The 18,779-nt window shown below is 42.6% G+C and overlaps 1 protein-coding gene across 1 annotated transcript in view; it reads left to right on the top strand.

Annotated features, from left to right (window-relative positions):
* LOC111959907 (motile sperm domain-containing protein 2) overlaps positions 1 to 15,859 on the top strand; it is a 29,560-nt gene extending 13,701 nt beyond the window's left edge. Inside the window, exons 10-15 of the mRNA XM_023981753.2 lie at positions 1,406 to 1,527; positions 7,146 to 7,239; positions 7,363 to 7,459; positions 8,215 to 8,344; positions 8,630 to 8,738; positions 15,248 to 15,859. Of these exons, the coding sequence (XP_023837521.1) occupies positions 1,406 to 1,527; positions 7,146 to 7,239; positions 7,363 to 7,459; positions 8,215 to 8,344; positions 8,630 to 8,738; positions 15,248 to 15,391 (696 nt within the window). The 3' untranslated portion in view covers positions 15,392 to 15,859. The remainder of the gene's footprint in view (positions 1 to 1,405; positions 1,528 to 7,145; positions 7,240 to 7,362; positions 7,460 to 8,214; positions 8,345 to 8,629; positions 8,739 to 15,247) is intronic.
* The last annotated feature ends 2,920 nt before the right edge of the window (positions 15,860 to 18,779 follow it).

The raw sequence follows: 18,779 nt of genomic DNA, 5'->3' as shown, positions 1-18,779 counted from the left end.
CTTACGGGGCCACTCCTTAGTTGCCCCGGCTGTGTGTTTCGGGTCGTTGTCATGCTGGAAGACCAGCCACGACCCATCTTCAATGCTCTTACTGAGGGAAGGAGGTTGTTGGCCAAGATCTCGCGATACATGGCCCCATCCATCCTCCCCTCAATATGGTGCAGTCGTCCTGTCCCCTTTGCAGAAAAGCATCCCCAAAGAATGATGTTTCCACCTCCATGCTTCATGGTTGGGGATGGTGTTCTTGGGGTTGTACTCATCCTTCTTCTTCCTCCAAACACGGCGAGTGGAGTTTAGACCAAAAAGCTCTATTTTTGTTCATCATCAGACACACATGACCTTCTCCCATTCCTCCTCTGGATCATTCCAGGTGGTCATTGGCAAACTTCAGACGGGCCTGGACATGCGCTGGCTTGAGCAGGGGGACCTTGCGTGCGCTGCAGGATTTTAATCCATGACGGCGTAGTGTGTTACTAATGGTTTCTTTGAGACTGTGGTCCCAGCTCTCTTCAGGTCATTGAGCAGGTCCTGCCGTGTAGTTCTGGGCTGATCCCTCACCTTCCTCATTATCATTGATGCCCCACGAGGTGAGATCTTGCATGGAGCCCCAGACTGAGGGTGATTGACCGTCATTTGAACTTCTTCCATTTTCTAATAATTGCGCCAACAGTTGTTGCTTGTTTTACCAAGCTGCTTGCCTATTGTCCTGTAGCCCATCCCAGCCTTGTGCAGGTCTACAATTTTATCCCTGATGTCCTTACACAGCTCTCTGGTCTTGGCCATTGTGGAGAGGTTGGAGTCTGTTTGATTGAGTGTGTGGACAGTTGTTCTTTTATACAGGTAACGAGTTCAAACAGGTGCAGTTAATACAGGTAATGAGTGTAGAACAGGAGGGCTTCTTAAAGAAAAACTAACAGGTCTGTGAGAGCCGGAATTCTTACTGGTTGGTAGGTGATCAAATACTTATGTCATGCAATAAAATGCAAATTAATTACTTAAAAATCATACAATGTGATTTTCTGGATTTTTGTTTTAGATTCCGTCTCTCACAGTTGAAGTGTACCTATGATAAAAGATTACAGACCTCTACATGCTTTGTAAGTAGGAAAAAACCTGCAAAATCGGCAGTGTATCAAATACTTGTTCTCCCCACTGTATATATATTCTTCTCTGGTTGCACATGTGACATGCTGGTAGAAATTAGGTAAAACGGATTTGTTTGCCTGCATTGAAGTCCCCGGGCACTAGGAACGCCGCTTCTGGATGACTATAGTTAAGCATTTAATACTATTATTTAGAAATGAATAAAGATTACTTATGAGAATATGTATCTTTTAGAACACCTCTCCAAACAAAGCACTTAGAATGATGAACTGATGAATGATCAACTGTTGTCTTGTTTCAGGTGTATTTTTCTGAGGAGAGTCTGAGCAGTCTGAAGCTGGATGACAACGACAAAGGAGACTGTCGGACGAAGGGAGCTAGGAAGCCACTGACCACATTCAAGGGCCCTCTTCTAAATGTCAGGTATTCAATGCAGCCCTCTCTTAGTCTTCTCTTGCTGACTATCAAATCAACCCTTACTTGCTCGGCACTCCTGTATCTCAGAAAGTATTGAAAATGTATAAGCAATATGTTAATTCTTTCATCTTGCCTTCTGGGTGGAATTTTCACCATATTGTTAATCCAATAGTTGCAGATATACAATAGTTTCTAGAAAGTCAGGAGGGACTAGGGTTTGATTTGGAATTCAGCATCTCTCAGCTGCACTCGACGCTTAAAGAATAGCAGGACTGGTAGCACAGTGACTAGGCTGTAGCTAATCCATATCCACATGGGCAGGATTTGAATGGGTTGTAGAGTTTAGGATGAATGTGTTTTTGACACTCAAGCCCAGAGAAAGATATCGATATGTTTGCACCTGGATGGATCGATTGATTTTGTAGTATCTGAACAGAAATAAAGGATGCCTGCGATCAATGGTGCATTGCGTGGAAATCAGTTGGTGCAGTTAATTACTGTGCTGTGATATTCAATGGAATTCATTGATTGATCATACTGACGATGACTTCCCATATTGACCAAGGAGCAGCCAGTAGTTCCCATCATGCAAATTGGATGGCTAAATGAATGTTGCATTAGTGATCGGGGGACACTTTTGTGCAAAACATAGTTCAAGGTCATTCTGTTACCTATTTGTACTCTTTTGTGTTGAAGCTGATGTATCATTTATCTTGAGGCTGATTATAGAGCGGCATTATTCAGTGTTCTATTTTATTTGAAATAACTTTATCTTTCCTAATCATTTTATAAGAATTTGTTGACTTAAGGTGACCTGTATGGGGTGCTGTTGTTAAGTTGAGGTTGACTTCAGGTACAGTACTTGTGAGCTACCTCCATTGATGGCTATTTTGATGTCAAATCAGATCATTCCTCTTTTCCCTAGTCATTTTTGTCTAGTTCAGTTTTTTGGAGAGCTGACTCTTTGATGTGAGATTTGACAGCTCAGGGCTACGTATTAGATGCAATTATGTCTCTGAGCTGTGTTAGTCCTGATTCCAGTGAGACCACGAGGAAGGCAGAACACACTGAGAGGGGAGGCTTTGATCTTCAGAATATGTTTGTCAAAAGGTTTCTTGGAGTCTAGAGAGTCATTCTGGGCTTAGGGGAGCGCTGTGCTCCTCAACACTTTACTGGGGCAAAGATTAAATACAGGAGGATGTGGAGAGGAAGGAAGTTGGAACAATCGGTTTAGAGGAGCCGTACCCTATGGAATGTACAATGAGAGACTTTAAAGAATGGCGCCAGAGGAGATGGCTGCTGTTTTACGGGCTCCTAACCAATTGTGCTATTTTGTGTGTTTTTTCACGTTGTTTGTAACTTATTTTGTACATAATGTTTCTTCCACCGTCTCTTATGACCGAAAATAGCTTCTGGATATCAGAACAGCTATTACTCACCTTGAACTGGACAAAGATTTTTTTCTTTAACGAGTCAGATGCAAAGGATATACTCCAGATACCCGACCAGGCCCAAATCCCCGTCATTTGCATGAAGAGAAGACGTCAATACAGGGGACGCAGGTCCGGGTGCCTTGGAGAATTTGTTGGCGAGTGGGTAACCCACCTCTACCATCCATCCTATTGGTCAATGTGCAATCATTGGAGAATAAACTGGATGAGCTCCGTTCAAGACTATCCTACCAACGGGACATTTAAAAACGAATCTTAAGTTCCACCAAGTCATGGCTGAACGACGACATAGATAATATACAGTTGGCTAGTTTTTCCGTGCATCGGCAAGACAGAACAGCTGCCTCCGTCCGGTAAGACAAGGGGTGGTGGTCTGTGTCTATTTGTCAATAACAGCTGGTGTGCGAAATCAAGTACATTTTACATTTACATTTTAGTCATTTAGCAGACGCTCTTATCCAGAGCGACTTACAGTAGAGTGCATACATTTTATTACATACTGAGACAAGGATATCCCTACCGGCCAAACCCTCCCTACCGGCCAAACCCTCCCTAACCCGGACGACGCTATGCCAATTGTGCGTCGCCCCACAGATCTCCCGGTTGCGGCCGGCTGCGACAGAGCCTGGGCGCGTACCCAGCCCAGCCTGGGCGCGAACCCAGAGACTCTGGTGGCGCAGCTAACACTGCGATGCAGTGCCCTAGACCACTGCGCCACCCGGGAGACTATTAAGTATTAAGGGAGATTCAAAGTTTTGCTCGCCTGAGGTAGAGTATCTCATGGTAAGCTGTAGACCACACTATTTACCGAGAGAGTTTTCATCCATATTTTTCGTAGCTGTCTATTTACCACCACAAACCGATGCTGGCACTAAGACCGCATTCAACAAACTGCATAAAGCCATAAGCAAACAAGAAAATGCTCATCCAGAGGTGGCGCTCCTAGTGGCCGGGGTCTTTAATGCAGGGAAACTTAAATCAGTTTTACCTCATTTCTACCAGCATGTTACAGTACATGTGCAATGAGGGGGAAAAACTCCACACACAGAGACGCGTACAAAGCTCTCCCTCGCCCTCCATTTGAAAAATCTGACCATAATTCTATCCTTCTGATTCCTGCTTACAAGCAAAAACTAAAGCAGGAAGTACCAGTGACACGCTCAGTACGGAAGTGGTCCGATGACGCAGATGCTAAGCTACAGGACTGTTTTGCTAGGACAGACTGGAATATGTTCCGGGACTCATCCAATGGCATTGAGGAGTATACCATATCAGTCAACCGGCTTCATCAATAAGTTCAATGACCTTGCTCCCACAGTGACCTACGTACATACCCCAACCAGAAGCCATGGATTACAGGCAACATCTGCACGGAGCTAAAGTGTAAAGCTGCTGCTTTCAAGGAGTGGGACTCATACCTGGACGCTTATAAGAAGTCCCGCTATGCCCTCAGAGGAACCATCAAACAGGCAAAGCGTAAATACAGGACTAAGATTGAATCCTACTACACTGGCTCCGACACTGGTTGGATGCGGCAGGGCTAAAAAACTATTACGGACTACAAAGAGAAGCCCAGACGCCAGCTGCCCAGTGACACAAGCCTACCAGACGAGCTAAATGACTTCTATGCGGGCTTCGAGGCAAGCAAAACTGAAGCATGCATGAGAGCACCAGCTGTTCCGGACGACTGTGTGATAATGCCTTGGCCAATGTAAGTAAAACCTTTTAAACAGCTCAACATTCACAATACCGCAGGGCTAGACGAATTACCAGGACATGTACTCCGAGCATGTGCTGACCAACTGGCAAGTGTCTTCACTGACATTTTCAACCTGTCCCTGGTCGAGTCTGTAATACCTACAGTAGCAGTCAAAAGTTTGGGCACCTTCTCATTCAAGGGTTTTTACTATTTTCTACATTGTAGTTTGTAGTTCATCACTAAGCTAAGGACCCTGGCACTAAACACCTACCTCTGCAACTGGATCCTGGACTTCCTGACAGGCTGTCCCCAGGTGGTAAGGGTAGGCAACAACACATCTGCCACACTGATCCTCAACACGGGGGCCCCTCAGGGGCGTGTGCTTAGTCCCCTCCTGTACTCCCTATTCACCCATGATTGCGTGACCAAGCACGACTCCACACCATTAAGTTTGCCGACGACACAACGGTGGTAGGTCTAATCACCGAAAACGATGAGACAGCCTGTAGGGAGGAGGTCAGAGACCTGGCAGTGTGGTGCCAGGACAACAACCTCTCCCTCAATGTGATCAAGACAAAGGAGATGATCGTGGACTACAGGAAAAGGAGGGCCGAGCACGCCCCCATTCTCATCGACGGGGCTGTAGTGGAGCAGGTTGAGAGCTTCAAGTTGCTTGGTGTCCACATCACCAACGAACTATCATAGTCCAAACACACCAAGACCGTCGTGAAGAGGACACGACAATGCCAATTCACCCTCAGGAGACTGAAAAGATTTGGCATGGGTCCCCAGATCCTGAAAAATGTTTTGAGCTGCACCATCATCAAGACTATTCTGACTGGTTGCATCATGCCTGGTATGGCAACTGCTCGGCCTCCGACAGCAAGGCGCTACAGAGGGTAGTGCGTACGGCCCAGTACATCACTGGGGCCAAGCTTCCTGCCATCCAGGACCTCTATACCAGGCGGTGTCAGAGGAAGGCCCTAAAAATTGCCAAAGGCTCCAGTCACCCTAGTCATAGACTGTTCTCTCTGCTACTGCACGGCAGGTGGTACCAGAGCACCAAGTCTAGGTCCAAAAGCTCCTTAACAGCTTCTACCCACAAACCATAAGACAGCTGAACAGCTAATCAAATGGCTACCTGGACTGTTTGCATTTTTTTACACTGCTGCTATTCGCTGTTTATTATCTATCTATGGATGGTCACTTTACCCTTACCTACGTGTACGTATTACCTCAATTACCTTGACTAACCTGTACCCACACACATTGACTCGGTACCGGTACCCCCTGTATACAGCCTTGTTATTTTATTGTTACTCTTTTATTATTTTTACTTTAGTGTATTTAGTAAATATTTTTCTTAACTGCATTGTTGTTTAAGGGCTCGTAAGTAAGCATTTCAGGGTAAGGTTGCATTTCACCTGTTGTATTCGGCGCATGTGACAAATTGATTTTTTGATTATATGCGCTAGACAGGGATTTGAATCCTGTTAGCCATTTCACTGAGTTTTCAGTAGGTACTGTAGCAGGCCATCAGGATTCCACAGCACCGCTGTGTGGAGAAGTGTTCACTGAGGCTGAATTATCCAATTACAGAATAATCCCTTAAACCTGAGCCTGTTTAAGCAGTCTTGCGGGGGGGGGGGGGGGTGCTGAGTGAGAGAGGGGTGCTGAGTGTTGAAGAGCGAATCAGAGCACCTTGTGGCTAATTTCTCAGGCCATGGATTTTTTGCGCTGCTGCTCTGGATTTCACAGCTTTGATGCCAGATCACAGATGTTTTCACCCTAAACCTGGAAAATAATGTGGTGTAATTCTCCATGTTCCCCAGAGGCAGCCTAGTACCCAGGAGCCTGACAGACAGCTCCATATGGGTCAGGAGGAGACACAGCACATCAGAGGCTGAGGGTTTGGCCGAGAGGAACATAGTCAGGCGCTATTTCTCTGGAAAGAACCCCCTTTAAAAATATGCTAAAGAACATGTTGACGTCAATCAAGGCTCTCCTTATGTTGAGAGAAGAATATAATTCGGATAAATGGCACACACACACGCACCGGTTTCAGCATCTCTGTAGGATACAAGGCTTTTTGTTTACTCATGCCTGCACAGATGGACATAATCTGCCATGTGTTAGCTAATAATATTGAGGTAGATGGTGGTACAGCAGCTGTTTAGTAAATTTGTAACAACAGAAACTAACAGAAGCAACATGAAGCTTAGTCAAAAAGATTGATAAAGCTAAGATACCACAGAGAGGAACAACAACAGCACGCTGTAAAGCGGCTGCTGTTGCTATCCACTTTTAACAGATATATTTGCTTGTTTTAAACACCCAGATAGCCATTGTGGCCAATGGCTTAAAGAAAAATACATTCATTTATTTAGTTAGACACAAATTCAGTCCTAGCAACCTTCTCTTCATGTGCTGTTTCTTCTGTAAAATGTGACGTCTTTTCTCTTTTTTTCTTCCAGTCCAGCAGAGGAGCTGAGTTTTGGCACCAAAGAGTCAGAGAGGAAGTGTCTTATCATCCTCGATAATGTGTCCAAGAATCAAGTGGCCTTCAAGGTGTGTGTGTGTGTTTGTGTGTGTGTGTGTGTTTGTCTGATACACAGTGGTGTGCATTTGCACAAAATACACAATGTTGTTGTCAGTCTCCAAGCTGACCTGAGTGTGTGTGTCCCTCTACAGGTACGAACCACAGCACCTGAGAAGTACAGAGTGAAGCCCAGCAACAGCAGCTGTGAACCGGGCGCATCTGTGGATATAGTGGTGTCTTTACATGGCGGTAGTGTACTGATCTTATCTCTCTGCACTGTCTCTCCTCCTCTTACCTACTTCGTCCTTTGAATGTTTCCAAAAGCTCCTGCAGAAACTTCAGAATAATCAAAAGGTCCAGTCTATTCATTTTGGGAAGTGCTGACAGAGTGCAGCTTTCTTTTGCCCGACATACATATTTTAAGAGTGATAAAATAATAATCTCTTATCTTCCCCTAAACCGAGACTTCAGAAATCTAACAGAGGGTGAATAAACTTTATTGAGCCACTCTCAGTACTCTCCTGGAAGGCTGAAACCTCTAAGGTCAATGTTTTTACCTCAATCACTTGAGACCAACATTGAGTTGGTATGCAGGGACTTGGCTGATAAGAAGTTCCGAGGCCTTTAAGCATGGACATGTCAATCATGGCTTCTGATGTACTAGACATGGGTTTTTTGAAGATTTGAATTCTGGCACTATTCCAGAGTTTGAGGGTTTTCTTCTCTCTTTCTGGGTTTTAACTTTGAAACTCATTAATTACATGTTTAGCAGCTGCCATCTATCGCTTCCATCTTGTTCACTTAGCTCTAGTGGATAAGAACCCTCACTGTATCTGTAAATGAGTCAGCTCTTTCACTTCTATATCTGAGACTTTGATGCTGGCAGCAGTGGGGTGATCCCATCCATATGTAGGACTCTAGATACATAAACTGAACAATATACAGAGATTAAATATCATTCAGAGTTCAATGAGAGAACGAGTGCCCTGGATGTGTTTGTGCAGGCTACCAGGCATCTCTGCAGGACCGCTTCTTGGTCATGGCTGCTGAGATGGAGCAGAACGCTGGTGCTGGATCACCAGAGCTCGCTCAGTTCTGGAAGGACGTGCCCAAAACCAAGATCATGGATCACAGGTACATCACCATCAATGTCTCATCATGGATGGGAATGGGAATATGTGAATACCTTTTTATATGTTTTTATTACCAGTTCATTCAAGGGGCAGGAAGTCATTTGATATGCCACTATCAAAATCTATAATGACCTCAAGATAACTTTGATTAACTTAACCCATTGTGGTCTTGCATTGTACATCACAGATTGCATCAGCATGGCTAGTGAATGTCAGTGACCTAGCAGGCTGATAATCCCCTCTCCCCGGCCCTTTCTGACATGACTGTGTCCTGTCCTTCCTGTAGATTACGATGTCACGTCCTGGAGAGCACTAAACCCATTCTGAGCTATCCGAGTGGATGTGACAACCCTGTGGAAGGAGGAGCCAATGGCCACCCAGACCTGCACACAACGGTGAACTCTGATTGGAATATACACCTCCACCCACAATAACTTATTAACCTATACAGTGCCTATAGAAAATATACACCCCCTTGAACTGTTTTCACATTTTGTTGCATCACAAAGTGGGATTGAAATAGATTTAATTGTAAAAAAAAWAAAAAAAAATAAAAAAAGAAGGAAAAAAAGGAATTGATCTCCACAAAATACTGCGTAATGTCAAAGTGACTAGTAATAAAATGTACTAACTAAAATATAGTTGTTGCATAAGTATTCACCCTCCTTAAAATAGTTCAGAAGTAAAATTTGGCCTAACAAATTACATAATAAGTCATATGGACTTTATAGGGGTTGACATGTTTTTTGAATGTCTTCCCCTGTCCCCCAAACATACAACATATGTAAGGTCCCTCAGTCAAGTATTGAATTTGAAGCACAGATTCAACTACAAAGACAAGGGAGCTTTTCAAAAGCCTCATAAAGAAGGGCAGTGAAAGGTAAATGGGTAACAATAACAAATCAGACATTAAATACATATTTAAGCATGGTCAAGTTAATATTTATGCTGTGGATGATCTATTAAAACACCCAGACACATCAAAGATGCAGTCGTCTTCTGAACTGAGCTGCAGGACAGGAATGAAACTGCTCAGGGATGTTAAAACTTCTTACGGATATGCGGGACGGTAGCGTCCCACCTGGCCAACATCCAGTGAAATTGCAGAGCGCGAAATTCAAAAATACTAAATTCAAATATTTACCATTCTTGAAAATGTATGTGTTATACATCAAAATAAAGCTTAACTTCTTGTTAATTCAGCCGCCGTGTCAGATTTCAAGGCTTTACGGAGAAAGCAAACCATGCAATTATCTGAGGACAGCACCCCGCATACAAACACATGAAAATCATATTTCAACCAGACAGGTGCGACACGAAAGTCAGAAATAGCGATATAAAAAATACCTTACCTTTGATCTTCTTCTGTTTGCACTCCAAAAGGTCCCAGTTACATCACAAATGGTCCTTTTGTTCGATAATGTCTTTCTTTATATCCATAAAAACTCAGTTTAGCTGGCGTGCTTCAGTCAATAATCCACTCAGTTTCCCTTCATCAAAATGCATACAAAATGAATCCCAAACATTACTAATAAACTTTTCCAAACAAGTCAAACAACGTTTATAATCAAACCTTAGGTATCCTAATAAGCAAATAAACTATCAAATTTAAGACGGAGAATAGTATGTTCATTACCGGAGATAAATAAGAAAGAACGCGCTTTCCTCCACGCGCTTGGAAACACTACAGCCAAAATGGGAGCCACCTAGAAAAACTACAATTTTTCCAAAAACCAGCCTGAAACTCTTTCTAAAGACTGTTGACATCTAGTGGAAGCCCTAGGAACTGCAATTTGGGAGGACTTGGGCTTATAATTATAGTACTAGCCATTGAAAATAGTGGTAAGCTGAAATTATTTTGGGGGGGGTTGGTTTGTCCTCGGGATTTCGCCTGCTATATCAGTTCTGTTATAATCACAGACAAACATTTTAGCAGTTTTAGAAACTTTAGAGTATTTTCCATCTAAATCTACCAATTATATGCATATCCTAGCTGCCTGAGTAACAGGCAGTTTACTTTGGGCACACTTTTCATCCGGATGTCAAAATACTGCCCCCTACCCCACAGGTTTAACATGAGGCCATTGGTGACTTTAAAACAGCTACAGAGTTCAATGGCTGTGATGGGAGAACTGAGGATGTATCATTATTGTGTAGACTCCACAATAATAACATAAATGACAGTGAAAAGAAGAATTCAAATATATAGAATATATATTCCAAAACATGCAACAAGACACTAAAGTAATACTGCCAAAAAACACGGCAAAGGAATAAACTTTTTGGCATAAATGCAGAGCTGTATGTTTGGGGAAAATCCAACACGTCACTGAGTAACTGCCTCCTTATTTTCAAGCATGGTGGTGGCTGCATCATGTTATGGGTATGCTTGTAATCGTTAAGGACTGGGGAGCTTTTCAGGATGAAAAGAAACGGGATGGAGCTAAGCACAGGCAAAATCCTAGAGGAAAACCTGTTTCAGTCTGCTTTACACCAGACACTGGGAGAGGAATTCACCTTCCAGCAGGACAATAACCCACATCAGAAGGCAAAATCTACACTGGAGTTGCTCAGTGAATGTTTCATGTGTTTCGACCAGTCCCCAAATTAATATAGTTGGTTCAGAGTTCGTTTGGATATTTCAACCTGCGTGTCCTGACCTGCGTGTTCAACCTGCGTGTCCTGACACGCAGGTTGAAATATCCAAACGAACTCTGAACCAACTATATTAATTTGGGGACTGGTCGAAACACATGAAACATTCATGGCAATTTAACTAGCTTGCTGTTGCTATCTAATTTGTCCTGGGATATAAACATTGGGTCGTTATTTTACCTGAAATGCACAAGGTCCTCTACTCCGACAATTAATTCACAGATAAAAGGGTAAACTGAGTTTGTTTCTAGTAATCTCTCCTCAAGGCTTCTTCTCTTTTGGACTTCATATGGTAGTTGGCAACCAACTTTAAGGTGCATTACCACCAGCAACTGGACTGGAGTGTGGACATCACTTCATCTTCCAATCACCCACGTGGGTATATGCTCCTAAACACCAATGAGGAGATGGGAGAGGTGGGACTTGGAGTTCTATTTTAATGCCTGGTTATGCAGACACTCGCGAGCAGTTTGGATGAAATGATTGAATAACATTGTATGTGTACATTAATTTTGAAACGCTCACGCACGTAACGCGAGCGGTGTGGTCAGCATGTCGGGGGGGGGGGGGGTAAATGCTTATCTAATCAAGGTATTTTTGTTTTTTATTTTTCATTCATCTTTAAATGTTAGAATTTTTCTTCCACTTTGATATTATAGAATATGTTGTAGAGATCGTTGACAAAAAATGACAATTACATCCATTTTAATTTCACTTTGTAACACAATATAATGTAAAATATATATATATACAGTGGGGCAAAAAAGTATTTAGTCAGCCACCAGTTGTGCAAGTTCTCCCACTTAAAAAGATGAGAGAGGCCTGTGTAATTTTCATCATAGGTACACTTCAACTATGACAGACAAAATGAGAAGAAAAAAATCCAGAAAATCACATTGTAGGATTTTTAATGAATTTATTTGCAAATTATGGTAGAAAATAAGTATTTGGTCACCTACAAATAAGCAAGATTTCTGTCTCTCACAGACCTGTTAACTTTTTTTTTTAAGAGGCTCCTCTGTCCTCCACTCGTTACCTGTATTAATGGCACCTTTTTGAACTTGTTATCAGTATAAAAGACACCTGTCCACAACCTCAAACAGTCACACTCCAAACTCCACTATGGCCAAGACCAAAGAGCTGTCAAAGGACACCAGAAACAAAATTGTAGACCTGCACCAGGCTGGGAAGACTGAATCTGCAATAGGTAAGCAGCTTGGTTTGAAGAAATAAACTGTGGGAGCAATTATTAGGAAATGGAAGACATACAAGACCACTGATAATCTCCCTCGATCTGGGGCTCCACGCAAGATCTCACCCCGTGGGGTCAAAATGATCACAAGAACGGTGAGCAAAAATCCCAGAACCACACGGGGGGACCTAGTGAATGACCTGCAGAGAGCTGGGACAAAGTAACAAAGCCTACCATCAGTAACACACTAGCCGCCAGGGACTCAAATCCTGCAGTGCCAGACGTGTCCCCCTGCTTAAGCCAGTACATGTCCAGGCCCGTCTGAAGTTTGCTAGAGAGCATTTGGATGATCCAGAAGAAGATTGGGAGAATGTCATATGGTCAGATGAAACCAAAATATAACTTTTTGGTAAAAAACTCAACTCGTCATGTTTGGAGGACAAAGAATGCTGAGTTGCATCCAAAGAACACCATACCTACTGTGAAGCATGGGGTGGAAACATCATGCTTTGGGGCTGTTTTTTGCAAAGGGACCAGGACGACTGATCCGTGTAAAGAAAGAATTAATGGGGCCATGTATCGTGAGATTTTGAGTGAAAATCTCCTTCATCAGCAAGGGCATTGAAAATGAAACGTGGCTGGGTCTTTCAGCATGACAGTGATCCCAACCACACCGCCCGGGCGGCTTCGTAAGAAGCATTTCAAGGTCCTGGAGTGGCCTAGCCAGTCTCCAGATCTCAACCCATAGAAATCTTTGGAGGGAGTTGAAAGTCCGTGTTGCCCAGCAACAGCCCCAAACATCACTGCTCTAGAGGAGATCTGCATGGAGGAATGGGCCAAATACCCAGCAACAGTGTGTGAAAACCTTGTGAAGACTTACAGAAAACGTTTGACCTCTGTCATTGCCAACAAAGGGTATATAACAAAGTATTGAGATAAACTTTTGTTATTGACCAAATACTTATTTTCCACCAATATTTGCAAATAAATTCATTAAAAATCCTACAATGTGATTTTCTGGATTTTTTTTTCTCATTTTGTCTGTCATAGTTGAAGTGTACCTATGATGAAAATTACAGGCCTCTCTCATCTTTTTAAGTGGGAGAACTTGCACAATTGGTGGCTGACTAAATACTTTTTTGCCCACTGTACATACATGCATATATACATATATATACATACATACATACAGTGGGGAGAACAAGTATTTGATACACTGCCGATTTTGCAGGTTTTCCTACTTACAAAGCATGTAGAGGTCTGGAATTTTTATCATAGGTACACTTCAACTGTGAGAGACGGAATCTAAAACAAAAATCCAGAAAATCACATTGTTATAATTTTAAGTAATTAATTTGCATTTTATTGCATGACATAAGTATTTGATCACCTACCAATCAGTAAGAATTCCGGCTCTCACAGACCTGTTAGTTTTTCTTTAAGAAGCCCTCCTGTTCTCCACTCATTACCTGTATTAACTGCACCGTTTGAACTCGTTACCTGTATAAAGACACCTGTCCACACACTCAATCAAACAGACTCCAACCTCTCCACAATGGTCAAGACCAGAGAGCTGTGTAAGGACATCAGGGATACAATTGTAGACCTGCAACAGGCTGGGATGGGCTACAGGACAATAGGCAAGCAGCTTGGTGAGGGCAACAACTGTTGGCGCAATTATTAGAAAATGGAAGAAGTTCAAGATGACGGTCATCACCCTCGGTCTGGGGCTCCATGCAAGATCTCACCTCGTGGGGCATCAATGATCATGAGGAAGGTGAGGATCAGCCCAGAACTACACGGCAGGACCTGGTCAATGACCTGAAGAGAGCTGGGACCACAGTCTCAAAGAAAACCATTAGTAACACACCATGCCGTCATGGATTAAAATCCTGCAGCGCACGCAAGGTCCCCTGCTCAAGCCAGCGCATGTCCAGGCCCGTCTGAAGTTTGCCAATGACCATCTGGATGATCCAGAGGAGGAATGGGAGAAGGTCATGTGGTCTGATGAGACAAAATAGAGCTTTTTGGTCTAAACTCCACTCGCCGTGTTTGGAGGAAGAAGAAGGATGAGTACAACCCCAAGAACACCATCCCAACCGTGAAGCATGGAGGTGGAAACATCATTCTTTGGGATGCTTTTCTGCAAAGGGGACAGGACGACTGCACCGTATTGAGGGGAGATGGATGGGGCCATGTATCGCGAGATTTTGGCCAACAACCTCCTTCCCTCAGTAAGAGCATTGAAGATGGGTCGTGGCTGGTTCTTCCAGCATGACAACGACCCGAAACACACAGCCAGGGCACTAAGGAGTGGCTCCGTAAGAAGCATCTCAAGGTCCTGGAGTGGCCTAGCCAGTCTCCAGACCTGAACCCAATAGAAAATCTTTGGAGGGAGCTGAAAGTCCGTATTGCCCAGCGACAGCCCCGAAACCTGAAGGATCTGGAGAAGGTCTGTATGGAGGAGTGGGCCAAAATCCCTGCTGCAGTGTGGTGCAAACCTGGTCAAGAACTACAGGAAACGTATGATCTCTGTAATTGCACACAAAGGTTTCTGTACCAAATATTAAGTTCTGCTTTTCTGATGTATCAAATACTTATGTCATGCAATAAAATGCAAATTATTTACTTAAAAATCATACAATGTGATTTTCTGGATTTTTGTTTTAGATTCCGTCTCTCACAGTTGAAGTGTACCTATGATAAAAATTACAGACCTCTACATGCTTTGTAAGTAGGAAAACTTGCAAAATCGGCAGTGTATCAAATACTTGTTCTCCCCACTGTACATACATACATACATACATACATATATATATATAATCCAAGGGGGGTGTAGACTTTCTGTAGGTACTGCATATTAACCAATGTATTTACTGTACTTGAACTTGATTTACTTTCTTTGTATAATCTTTTTTTACACAATTAGAGCCATGGGGTTATAATTATAGTGAATGGTGTAGTTTTCTGAAACATTTTAGTATTGTCAAATTGATGTGGGAGACTGAAAAGTGAATAAATTAGTAAGATGAAGTAATCAAATGCTTTCCTCTGCAGCTGATGCGTGTGATGGTGTGTAACGCCAGGCTGGAGCAGAAGCTGGACCAGTGTCTGTGGGTCCAGCAGGTCCTGATTGGTCTGGTGCTGGTCGTCATGATGTTCAGCTTCTTGACTCTCTACCACCTTTCTGGGGCTTCCTGACTGGACTCAACCTTGTCTACAGCAGCTTAAAGCTAAACCAACAGACAGGGCTGATATTGGACTTGGTGATAAAAACAAAACAAAGGCAGACTCTCTTCTCTACAAGGTCTGTCGTCATGAAATGGAGGAACGCTTTATTATGTAGCAGTGAACTAGGGACATGTGGAGTTGTCAGTCAGTTGCCCAGAGAGATTCGTCATAGTCTCCTTGGCGTTGTGAGAGGTACCGTAGCTAAAGACTCTCGATACCGTGAAATGAAATCAATAATGTATTTTTGTTACTAATCATGGAATTATAAATTAAGTCTATTTATTAGAATATGTAACATATTCATTATTTCAATATGTAATATGTAACATGACGAAGGAGATTTAGTAAATTTTTCTGATCCTAATGAACATTTCATTTTAAATATACAGTATAAAAATGTCAGGTCAAGAATAAACGTGCACTTTTTCTTTAAACCAATTGCAATTTGTTTGGCTTATAAAATGGCTAAAATAAGTGTCTGGCATGTACAAGGCACCACCCAACATGAGCTTCTCCATCCTGATACAGTAGATAACCATCTCAGTCCTGAAGCAGGCCTCAAACTTCTCTCTTTTGACTCTAATTTTACATCAACATTATAACAGTGTCGGTGATCCAGCCTTGCCACCCTCCCTCTTTGATAAAAGCCTCATCAATGTAGGGGTGCCTAATTGAAAAAAATAGCAATGTGTGAATTCGCCCTACGCTGGCAAACCTAAAAATACCATGCAATTACTGGTGAGGATGGGGAAATGGCAGAACCCACAGAGCTCAGTGGGAAGGCTGGGTATCTATAACAAGATTCAGCGCAGAGCAGTCAACCACAGAGCCAGCGCAGGGGAATCACACTTAGAATATTCTAATGAACAAAAATATAAATGCAACATGCAGCAATTTCAAGGATTTTGCTGAGTTACAGTTCATATAAGGAAATCAGTCAATTGAAATAAACTCATTAGGCCCTAATCTATGGATTTCACATCACTGGGCAGGTGTGCAGCCATGGGTGGGCCTGTGAGCGCATAGGCCCACCCACTTGTAAGCCAAGCCCAGCCAATCAGAATGTTTTCCCCACAAAGGGGCTTTATTACAGATATAAATACTCCTTCTGTTCTGACTGCTCTGCAGCTGGTCTGCTGTTGGTGGTTGATTGCATTTTGTCCTCAAAACGATACAGTGTCTGGTGGCTATATGTTTGGTCTGGCACTGAAGACATCATTGTTTCATGTGCATTGGCTTTTGTCTTGCTTCGGTTGGAGCCTTTTCTTTTTCTTATATAAGCCCATCACGTTCAGCTACCTCATGTTTCCTAACAGTGCTATTTCTGTGTTTCTCCTCATTCACATGTGATGTTTTGAACTCTCCATTTTCTCTTAAAGGGTTCCTATGTATGAGTCTTTACCACGCGATCGAGAAACCTCTCTCCCTGCATCAATGGACTGTTTGTATTAGTCATTGGATCGTTTTAGGAGAATGTGTGCAGTGGGTGTAAAACTTGCATTATTTGTTGTATTTTCGCTCTCACTGAGAATCGCTTTCGCAGCTATTTGAGGCGGTAAGTGCCTGTGCATTTAGCAGGAGGACGAAGCCAAATGGAGTGTCAGGTTCTCTAGGGGGCTTTAGGTAAAAGTTTAAGCATCAGATGCAGGTGGGTAAGCTCTAAGTGCATCTATACCTCCTTCAGTACCTGACCAAGTCTGTCAGAATCCACTCAGAGACAGATTGATCCTGTTGGTTACATAAGGCGAAACCAAAACCCAATATGAACATCCTCCCAGGCAGGCTCCCACTCGCTCTCACCACTAATGCATTACTTTCAGTCATTACAGTAGAGAAAGTTGTTCATTACATGTTTGAAAATGTGTAGCCACACGACTGTCTTCTCTCCCCCCTGACAGACAGACTCAGTCTCTTTCTTGATTTCCCAGATGCCACTAATTACATGGGTCTGATAAGTCTGACCGGGGAGTCTCAGAAGTCACAATATCCTCCACAATATTGATTTAACATTCAGCACTAGTAAATCAAAGGCTGGCTCAATGCGCACGGGTGGCCCAAGATGCTTATTGTACATTTTGAAGGGACAATGATTAACCTCGAGCAGTAAATTGTGAGAGGGGATCGATGAAGAGGTAATGAGTATTGCGAATAATGAGAAGCCGTGTATGTGGCTCAGCAGCTGTTGCTGTATCATCACAGAATAGGGAAATCATGTTCATGGCAGCACAATATCTCCTGTTGCAGTTATAGACATGGAGAAGAGACACGATGACAGACAGGCTGTCATGAACCATATACATCAATGACACCTCTTCTGGGGCTTGTTTAATAATCAATTGTTCATAAGCAATAATTGGAATGAATGTGGTCATCGCAGTATCCGTTATTATGGAAAAACATTGCTCCCTTTACTCTGGTTATGAAATAACTAAATAATGACCACCCTACTGTATTGTAAATAATAGTTTTTTGAAGGGGAATAGAAAGGTGTTTACCCCACACTGTCCCAGAAACCATATTACTGGTCAAATTTCCACATTCTAAACTGGAAGACTAGGTATCAGAGATGGATCCTTCATTAGCTACATTTACCTTTTGTTTCAATCTCCAGTGTTATCTCTTGGGGTATGATGAGGAGTACAGTGGACCGCACAAAAGCGAGAGAAGGCAATCAATATATCACTCTGGCTAAATGTATCACCTCTTACAGGACACACACTTCTGTGTCTCCAATCATCCATTTATCTCCCAGTGATTGGCTTTAGTTTTTCCTGATTATCTTGATTCATGGTAAGACTTTGGGGCGGCATCTCCTTCCACAAAGGCTTGATTGAATGCAGATTTAAGTGACAATGGAATAGCCATGCTATAATATATCAATTTATTCAGGAGAAAACCCTTTTTTCTGTAGAATTATGGTGTGTGTGAACCTACAGTGCCTTCCGAAAGTATTCAGACCCCTTGACTTTTTCCACATTTTGTTACGTTACAGTCTAATTATAAAAAATGATTGAAAATAAACATTTCCTCAGCAATCTACACACAATACCCCATAATGACAAAATTACTTTTTTTGAAGAAATGTTTGCAAATTTATTTWAAAAAAAGTTAAATACCTTATACACTGCTCAAAAAAATTAAGGGAACACTTAAACAACACAATGTAACTCCAAGTCAATCACACTTCTGTGAAATCAAACTGTCCACTTAGGAAGCAACACTGATTGACAATAAATTTCACATGCTGTCGTGCAAATGGAATAGACAAAAGGTGGAAATTATAGGCAATTAGCAAGACACCCCCAATAAAGGAGTGGTTCTGCAGGTGGTGACCACAGACCACTTCTCAGTTCCTATG

This window comes from Salvelinus sp. IW2-2015, linkage group LG36 (assembly GCF_002910315.2).
Source record: "Salvelinus sp. IW2-2015 linkage group LG36, ASM291031v2, whole genome shotgun sequence".
NCBI classification, from domain to species: Eukaryota; Metazoa; Chordata; class Actinopteri; order Salmoniformes; family Salmonidae; genus Salvelinus; species Salvelinus sp. IW2-2015.
Note: the sequence above shows the minus strand (reverse complement) of the source record. Positions and strands in the feature narration are given on the sequence as shown.